Here is a 9,860-nt window from a genome sequence, read left to right as displayed (position 1 = left end):
GCTCTTTCCTGCCAAGGCAGGGGGTCGGACTTGATGATCTACCTAGGTCCCTTCCGACTCTAGCTACTATGAAACTATGAAACTATACTTGTTAGACAGCTAGAAGATAAAGAAATGGATTTTGACCCTATAGAGACCAACTTTAGCCATGAAAGATGTATTCAGGGGTTGTCTACAATGGTTCTACACTGCTTTGGGGGCTACTGCTGAAAAATAAACACCACCTACCCATGCCCACTTGGCACAAGCCAAGCCCAGAACTGAGAGAGCAGAGACACTCCAGGATCACACCGTGCTCTTCTTGAGATCTCCGTCTCCTGAGAGCAACAGGCCAGTTGTGCCTCCCAAGCAATCTTACCATAGTGTTTCCAGGCTTGGCATGTGTGGGGTGGCAATGGGGGAGAAGGGTGTAGGCATCTCCTCAGTCTCCACAGCCCATGGCCTCTGTGCTGAGACTGCTAGCAAGGCTAAGGAGAGGGGATTAGCTGTGCTGTGACCTCTACCCCCTAGAAAGCATAGAAAGTGCACCAAATCACCAAATGGTAACTGGAGTTAAAAGACTTTATGTTACTCTTGACCTGTTTATGGCTTTTTCTGATGTGCTCATCATTGTCATAGTTATCTCTAGTTGTCATCAGGGTCTGTCTTTGGCATAGACATGCACGCACTCCATTTCTTTCTATGCTGACAATGGGAGGAAAAGCTTTTAAAAATAAATGAAAGCATCAGCTCGACAAGCATTTTATAACTGTAACAAAGGCCTCCAGTTACCAGCTCATGGGATGGCAGGAGGCCTCACTCATAGCTCTCACTGTCTGAACAAGCTTGCTGTGTAGGAGGAGAGAAACACAGACGCAGTATCTCCTCCCTGAGCTAAGTATACTCAGGGCTTCAGAGCAGGGCCTGAATTTACCCTGCAGCAAAAAAACTGGTGATTAGGGGGAAAGAGACTGGATTCTTATTTCAGTTGGGTAGTTTTGCCTCCCTCATGCAGAGCAATTGGTTTTTCAGCCTTCAACTCTCACAGACCCTCCAGGCTCCAAATGGGATCTGGATACCTACCATCACTGTCCAGGTTCCTTTCCCCCCTGACAGCTCACTTCACCTTCCCAACAGAGCCATTTTGGGGCTCTACAACAGAAACTTCCAGCCCATGGGACATAGGGAATGGGGAGAAAAACACATGGCAAAAGAGAGGCTTTGCAGCAAAGTGAATGCAATATCTGAGGTTAGTCATTTTCTCGATCATTTCCTATGGGGTGTATACAGAACCAGGGGCTCCTCCCAAGGCCATGTCTCCAGCCTGCACTGTAACACCATGGGTGCAGGGCTGGGGGAGAAGGCACTGGTTTCCTGAAGATGGTTTCTTGCGCCTCTGGGTGCAATAAAGGGGGTGCAATTCCCCCTTGGAGATACTCTTACAAGGTCCAGCACCGGGTGGCACCATTACTAAGTGCTACACCTATGGAAACAGGTCCATCAAAAGCAATGTGGAACGTGGAAACACCTTAAAAATTGACATGGAAGCAGCTCATTGCAATGAGGAACCACTGGGCTGTTTCCTGAGTTAGGGCTTGAATGAATGAAGAGTCCCCTCATGGCCTTACACCCAATTGTTTAGTTTGCTCATTGTTATTCATTATTGCTTACTGCATGCCATCATTTCTACAGCAAGGTGCATCAGCAGGTTGTGGTGAACTGTATCTTAGAGAGGCTTCCAGTTGGGTTCAGTTGTCCTGTTGCACAGAGGGTCCTGTTACACAGCGTTGATCAGTTAGGACTCAGAAATGAAATGAAACAAACCTCTGTTAGATGCCTTGGCTCTGAGTGATCATGGAATAACAGACAGATTAGAAACAGCTATGTAAGATGCAGCACTGTGATGCAGGGTCAGAGCAATTGCCACATTTGAGATCAGGAAGGAATTTTACTTCACAGTCAGATTGGTGCAAACGGTGGGGGTTGTTTTTCCATTCCCCTGTACAGGGGGGGTGGGGGCAGGAGGAGGAGGGGAGGGGAGGGGGAAGCATGACCCTCTTCTTTGGCTCTCTTGGGTGCATTTTAAAAATCCTTGCAATGGTGGGAGACTAAGAGCTTTCATTCCCCTGCTTTACCTGGAGCAGGTTAGAGTGCTTTTGATGTCTTTGGGCAATATGTATTGTAGCTGTGTGACAGAACTGATTGTGTTTTTAGGAATAGGTTAAACAACCACTTGTATGGGATAGTTTCAGATAGGGAGCAGGGGCTTGGACTAGATGAACCCCTGAGGTCCCTTCCAGCCCTAGTTTTCTATGATTCTATAATTTTGCTCTGAGTTTTATGCTAGCTTGTGTCCCAGTTCCTGGAGCCATGTGATTGTTGAGCTCCATTAACCAAAAAAGGTAAATTGCTATCCCTCATGATTGTTAACTTTAAGAAAAAAATTAAAAATAAAAAAACAAAAAAAAAATGCCTTCAAGATATCAATCTTTTTTTTAAATCTCATGATTTTTAAGCCACTCTCAAAGGGAGGGTTTTGGGTGCAGGGAAGGTCTGATTTGGAAATTTTGAACCTCGAAAGTTGGCAACACTGATAACGTTTGTAACAGAAACATACAAAGGGTATCTGCTTTCCTAGTTAATACAAACCTAAAACACAATACAAATGTGCCGTATGGTTTGGGAAGGTTCATGAATCTTTCTTGGTGCCAGAAGTTTCCATCAAAGCCAGACGCAGGTGACACAGCTGATGTGTAAGTATGTCAAACATACTAGTTTCCAAGGTTTGGGGCTCATTAGGCCATTAAACTCAAAAGGAAACTATGGGAATGTGAACCATTAGAAGCAAAGCTGAAGAAAATGCTGGCAGCAAATGCTCTGAAGTGAAACCTCTCAGGATGACACATTCAAACCAGGCCAAAGGCATGCTGAGTCCTAGCATATAAAAAGGGGATGCTTGACAGATCAAAATGATGGGCTGAAATTAATTTTCCTTTGCCCCAGTCATAACTTCTAAATGTAGTAGAACTCCACTGAAATAAGAAGGCTTACTCAGTATTTTAATCTGAGGTAGCAGAGTTCAGAATTTGATCCTGATTATTTCAGCTACAACAATTTGTATTGATCTGATTTATTATTTACTGTCCCTGCTGTTACTTTACTTCCTGCATTTCAGTCATCTTTGTTACTAAAGCTAGAACTTGCAAGTTTGCCTTTCGGGTAGGATACTTACGTTTGATCTTGCTGTTACCTTTCATCTGAGAATCTCAAAGCTCTTCACAAACATTAATTGAATTAATTCTCATAATGGTCCTTGAGAGTTAGGTGGGTAAGTAATATCCTCATTTTTCATATTGTGAGTCTGAAGTACAGCAAGTGAGGTGACATAATTTTTATGAGATCACACAGTGAGTCAGTGATTGAGCTCAAAATAAAGCCCATGGATGAAATCCTGGCTCTACTGAAATCAAGAACAAACCTCCCTTTGACTCCAGCCGGGTCCAGATTCAACCCTTGGGTCCAGATCTCTTAACTACTGTGCTCTACCCAGTGGCAGAATGCAGATCTGTTTCATTTTCCAGATGAAAGCCAAAATAAGTGAGTAACAAAAACCGTGACAAATCTGAGTTTCATAGGGTGCCTGTAGACTTGCAGGGATGTGCCCCCCGCCCCCGCCCGGAGCATGTGTACTTCTTGTAGTTCTGACGTGTGAGGGGCTGGAGTGGATGATTTTCAGGATGCTTTGGATACACGGTTGCCTTTGAATGTAAAGGTTTACACTCAGGGGTCCATAAGGCTCCTTCGAGTCCTCTGTTCGTAAACCATTCCTAATCATGCATCCTTCACTCCCCTGCAACTCTTTTAAAATCACAAGACACGCAGAGGCTGCCTATGCCAGTTGCAGCATACGTGCTGTAGGTTGGCCTCTCCTGTTCTAGATATACCCTGTTCAATGCTCTCCCTCTAGAACAGGGCTCTCCAACTGGCTGCCCAGGGGCCACATGCAGCCCGCAAGGGGCTACCATGCAGCCTATGGGCTCTTGCCTGCACTGCTATTAATGCAGCAGTGGCTGGAGGCTCTGAGCTTTCCTTCCCTTCCTGGTTTCCACTCCTTGCCCCCTCCTGGGGTCAGGGCAGCATAGTGAGGGGGGCCAGGGTGCCTGTGCTGCAGTTAAGGTGGGGAGGGAGCTGGGCTCCTCAGCCTACACAGGCCTTGGGAGGTGGCTGGTGCTGTCTCTGCTATGTGTAGCTGCCTGAAGCAGGAAAGCCAGTGTGCCTGAGGGGAGGGGGCTGAACTGCTCATGCCGGGCATGCAGCCAAGTAGGGAGCCAGGCTGCATATGCCACACTCAGCAACAAAGAGTAGAGCTGCCCGCATGGTGCACCTGGCCTGGAATGAGGTGAAGCTGTGCATGTGGCTGGTGGGCAGCCAGGCTGCCCATGATGTGTGTGCAGTGGGGGCAAAGCAAGTGGCCTGCATGCCTTGTGGTCCCCAGCCACCAAGAAGTTGGACAGCTCAGGGGAGATACCCTGAGCAGGAGAAAGCTTAGGAGGGCATCTGCATAGGTGCCCATTGAATTAAACTAGTAAGAAAAGGATACTACAGACTATGTGTACTGATTTTCAGGTTTTTGGATTTGGCATCTAACTGGCTACTGGGTCCTTTGGATTTAAGTGGCAAGTGAATTTGGATTGTTATTAAATTTCAAAAAGACAAAAAATGTTGGATAGCTCTGTTATGAAGCATCCACTCCTGCCACTGTCAGGGTCAGGCCTATTTGTTGCACTGAAGGTAACATGGGCCTAGGCCTACCAAGAAAAACTGTAAGCCCCCCTTAAAAAGGGGGGCTCCTGGGAATGCAAGAACTAATTCCTTGGGACAAGTAAAAAGAAAACAGGGAAAGCAGTCAGGGTCCTAGGTTCATAACAAGGAAGCTGAAAGGGGGCACAGAGCAGTGGTCACAGGCCAGTACCAAATGCCCCCTGAATGACTCAAAGAAGTCTGTGGACACTGACCAGGGGAAATTCTGTCTGGAGATGTGAGCAGAGGAGTGAAGGGAAAACAGCCCCACACTCACCCAGGGTCCCCCCAGCCAGAGCCTCCTTCCTCTTCTGGTAGATGGCCAGCTTGGCTAAAGCCAGGAGGAGGTTGACTTCCTGGGCTGTGGGTGGGGAGTGCACAAAAGAAAAGGTACAGGGAGAAGTGCAGAACCTCAGCAAGATGCGAAAGGACCAGACACAGCAAAATGTCCCCACAGTCCCTGGAGGTCCTCCTACCTACAGCCTCCTTCCTGGTCAGGTACATCCCTAGCTTGGCTATGGCCAGGAGAAGATTGACCAGAAGGTCCTGGGACTTGGTGTGGCCACAGATGGAGAGTGCATAAATAAAAAGGTGTGAGGAGAAGTGCAGCCAGAACCTCAGCAGAAGGTTCTGGAGGAGGTGGTGGAGGGGCTGTAGCCTGGCGCACTCCTGGTAGGCATACACCATGGTCTCTCTCTGCTTGCAGAAGGAGCAGGTGTCAGGGGAGTCCATGAAGTGTGCTGTCAGGGTCAGGATACTGGGCTACATCTGTCTGACCCAGTATGGCATGCTTATGGTCTTATATAAAAACCCAGTTCCTGCAAATTTTATACATTATTTCTAAGCACTGATGCTGTCTCTTGGAATCCATGATCAACAATGAATTGGATATGAACATGAAGTGGAGAATCACTTTGATAGTAGCTTTATACTCACATTCAGTTGGAAGATCTTTTGTAGATCTTACCATTCACAATATTGTGCTTCCCAGTGTTGTTCATTATCCTGATAGTTCTTCAGCCAGCGGATTTGCACCCAGATTTCAAATCCTGCCACATACAGGTAATGTCTACCTTGTACATTGGAAGGAAAAAAACTTCAGAACGTGGGTACCATCAACTCAGAAAGGACAGTACACATAGTCCAAGGGGTTCTACATTCTCTTCCACTGGCTTTACAGAGATAATGAACATCAGGAATGACAATATTTAATCCTGCAGAATGTCGCAGAGGAGAGATATTTGGAAAGACAAGGAGCTGTCCAACAATAGTCCATGATATCTCATCTACTCTACTGGCTCCAGAAGTCAGATTAGCAATGGAACATAATTAATAGTATCACAGGCAGTGAAAGATTTATAGTAGCAGTGTCAGTAAAAGGAACTGAGCTGTGCTCACTGCCCAAAGGCAATATTCAATCTCTGTGATGAAAAGTATTTCTATACCAAACAACCCAACTGGTTAGGAGATAAGAAATTTGAGACTATCAGATGTTGTTATAGTTGGCCTGCTACCACCTTCTCAAGATCTTTCTCAGACAGACATGGCTATAGGCTGAGCAACAGCTGGCTAGGACATTAAGGTCCAAGCTAAATTTCACAAGCAAGGTCAAAGCCTCAGATTGTTTAAAGGTTCTCTGTAGATCACACAGTAAACTGTTTAGCAAAGGATCTGCTTGAGGATCCTGCAAGGCAAATGATTTGAGAAATATAAGGCCTTCATCTGTCTTTGGTTGCTCCATAAATTATGAGCAGGTTCCCGATGCCTTTCTTGGCAAAGGGGGACCACAGAAATAGTGATGGTGGAGAATCGTGATTCTGCAGATTGAGTAATCCATTCCAATCTTCTTTGGGAATAGTTGGCTGCTACTGACTATTATATAGAAGCCCAAGAGATAATGAAGCCACAAGGTAAGATAACATATTTTGTGAACAAAGGGAAAAAACAAATAACCCCTTGTACTTAAGAGTTTCATCATGGTGCTACTACAATCTCAAAAAATCATTTATTTTATAGGAAGTGCTGTGTAAAACTCAAAAAAGTAGACTAGGATGCAGGACTCCTGGGTTTTCTTTCTGGCTATTCCACTGACTTTAGCTTTTCCTTTAGAAAAACATTTTACTTCTCTGTTGTATATCAGTTTTTTGCTACTGCAAGGTGGGATGCCTTCTCACTCTTGAAGCAGAGCCATTAAAAAGCACGGGGGTGGAATTTGATTTCCTTCTATGTTTCAGTTTCCTAGTCAGAAAACATTTGGGATAATAAGACTTTCCTAATTCACAGTTTTTTTGTAAACCCTCATAAATACATTAAGGTTTAAAGTACTTTGAAACCCTGGGGTAAAAGGGATCCTACATACAAAGCATTACTTGTTTGGCCTGAGGTTAGATTTCTGAAAGCATTTTCTTTCACTATTAAAACTCTCTTCACTCTAGTCTCTCTTAACCTATTGTTTATCTTCACGTTATTGCTTATGCTTTCTCATTCCTCCCCTCATTTTTTCTTTCTCTTCATCTTTTTTCTCTTAGCCCTCTAAAGATAGAAAAAATCCACCATTTTAATTCTTCAGATTCCTTGTGTGAGCTACAGAATAGCTCTGTATAGATTTTTCTACATTTTTCTATTGACTTCTAGCATGATCCAGCACGGAGCATGGTATTACTCTTATTTTTGCTCCATGATAACATTCCATGAATAATTAACCATCAATGTCACTATTAATATGGCCTACTCTTACAACAGATCCATCATTTGTCCTAATCACAGCTTCACTGTGATTCTACAGTGGACACAGTGGACACCAATTTAGAAGAATGACAACATAAAGAAAACATTAGTGGAATAATAGGTCTCTGAACTGCTCACAGGTCTAACTGGGCTTAACACCTACTAGCAAGAGTCATTAGTTGTAATTGTTGTTTATCTCAGATAGGGACTTTATTTGCATTAGTGCAAAAACAGTTTGTAATAGCCCTGCATGTAACAACCTTTTATGTATTTCCATCAACAAAAAAACCTGAGCACAGGCTTTGCCCAGTATTTGGGCTTCACTGTTCTGTGGGAGAGGTTGAATTCTGCAATGCTTTGCACTATGTATGGTCATTTACCTCAGTAAGAACAGTATTATTTTACCCCACTTTGCAGTAATTGACTGCACACAATACAGAACACCATGGAGCTGGGGCCCTGGTCTTCCCTCCCCTCATTAGGCCAGCATGTATGAGGAGGTCAGAAGAGGCTAGCCCAACTCCCTGGCCAGTAGGGCTCTTGACCACCTTCTGGAAGACATGCATTCAACTTTCCCAGCCTGCTACCTAGGCCAATGGGGGCATATCTGAGCACTAGGTTCTGCCTGTGGAGTTGTAGGAATGGTATGAGACAGTGTAGCACAGGGTGCAACTGCCTGATTCAGTAGCAACCATTCAGACTCTGCCCGCACTGCTGTAAGGGTCAATCCGAATGTATCCTTGAAGTTGAAGCCCGCTGCCCATCTTCACCATAAAACTCTTAGGCCTCAGTAGCCTGTAAGCTCTACTGAACTCCTGGGTACCAGCTCACATCCTTGCTCCACTCTTCTTGGCAGTGAACTTACCCCTGCACTGGAGGCTTTGAGCATAGGAAGTCCTCCAGTAATGATCCTGGCATTCTCTGCTCCTGCCTTCTGGCCCTCTGCATCCCACTTATTGTCTCTGCTGCCCATAATTAGAGGCAAGCCCAGAAAGAGAGACAAGCTGTAGGCACAGAGAGTCCTAGGAGGGGACTGCTTGAGGAGCAGGAAGCACAATATAGGTGACTGCAATGTAGGCCAGAAGGGCAGGGCAGGGCTTACGTGGTTGGGCTGCTTGACGGTTACCCTTACATCTCAGTATAGACTGGGGTGGGCACTTATTTGGGCTGGCCGTCCACTTAATAAGTTTTGGTAACCTGTTGAGGGCCACACCTCTCTCTCTCTTTCTCTCTCTCTCCCTCTCCCTGTTCTTCTCTCCCAGGTCTGTGACCAGTATGGAAGCCTGAACCTGCCCACAGCTCTAGCATGCCCCTTCCTTCCCCCCAGCATAGCAAGAGTCCACCCACCCACAGCTTTGGCACTCCCCACACAGCCCTGAGTCCAGGCCTAGCAGCTTCTGGCCACATCCACAGCTGCCCAAACACAGCTGGCTGCTTCTGGGTCAAGGGTCCGGGCATGTTGGGGTGAGGGGGTATGCTATAGCTGTGGGTGGGTTCATGCTTCCACTTCTGCACTAGTGGCAGCCCTGACCAAGACAGAGAGAGACCAAGCACTTGGCACACCAGAAGCAGCCTCAGCTACTTGGCACCACACAGCTGCCAGAGCCACTGCCCAGCCATGGGCCAGATCCAGTCACTTGGCGGGTGCCCAAACGCAGGCCAGACGCAATCCATTAGTGGGCTGGATTTGACTCTTGGGCCATATTTTTCCCAAACCTGATACAGAAAGACCCTGACTGCATTTTATTCATGTATAAATGCAAAGATAGTATTGTGGCCATTTAATCTGGCCAAGCATGTGCTTACCTCCAGGTATACCACCCAGGGCATCACCAAAGTGGCCACCAACAAGTCTGCCACAGCCAGGCTCACCACCAGGTAGTTTGTTGTGGTTTGTAGAGTGCGTTCCCTCAGCACTGCCAGGCAGACCAGTACATTCCCGAAGACAATAGCCAAAATCAGGATGCAGTAGCAGAGAGCATAGTAAGTATGGGACGGTGGCAAGCCAGGTTCTGTTGAGTTATCTTGGCCACAAGGGGCAGAGCCAGTCATGTTGAGGTAACTGCCAAGTCTGACAGACAGTGCCATTGGAAAGGCAAGAAGAAGCTGGAAAAAAAGGAAGGGGACAGCATAAAATAAAAACTGAGCCACTTCAGTAAGCTACACATTTACAAAGGATTTATATCTTCCATGTTTGACTTGGGAAGCTGCAGCCCTCTACAGGTTAGGAGCATCTTTACTTCCAGGAAAGGTATGAGGGTTTTGCCTAAGTAAGAACAAAATATGAGGCTCAGGGTGTATATGGGGCTCAGACATACTCTGCCTATGTATATCTAGTTGATGGTTCATCTGCT

General features: G+C 46.0%; 1 protein-coding gene across 1 annotated transcript in view; it reads right to left on the bottom strand.

Moving 5' to 3' along the window:
* The window catches only part of DRD3 (dopamine receptor D3), a 20,670-nt gene extending 11,065 nt beyond the window's left edge, over positions 1-9,605 (bottom strand). Inside the window, exon 1 of the mRNA XM_019548776.1 lies at positions 9,313-9,605. Coding sequence (XP_019404321.1) covers positions 9,313-9,594 — 282 coding nt within the window. The 5' untranslated portion in view covers positions 9,595-9,605. The remainder of the gene's footprint in view (positions 1-9,312) is intronic.
* Between the last annotated feature and the right edge of the window lie 255 nt (positions 9,606-9,860).

This window comes from Crocodylus porosus, unplaced genomic scaffold (assembly GCF_001723895.1).
Source record: "Crocodylus porosus isolate Cpor-Errol unplaced genomic scaffold, CroPor_comp1, whole genome shotgun sequence".
Classification (NCBI taxonomy): Eukaryota; Metazoa; Chordata; order Crocodylia; family Crocodylidae; genus Crocodylus; species Crocodylus porosus.
This window is presented reverse-complemented; position numbering and strand designations above follow the sequence as displayed.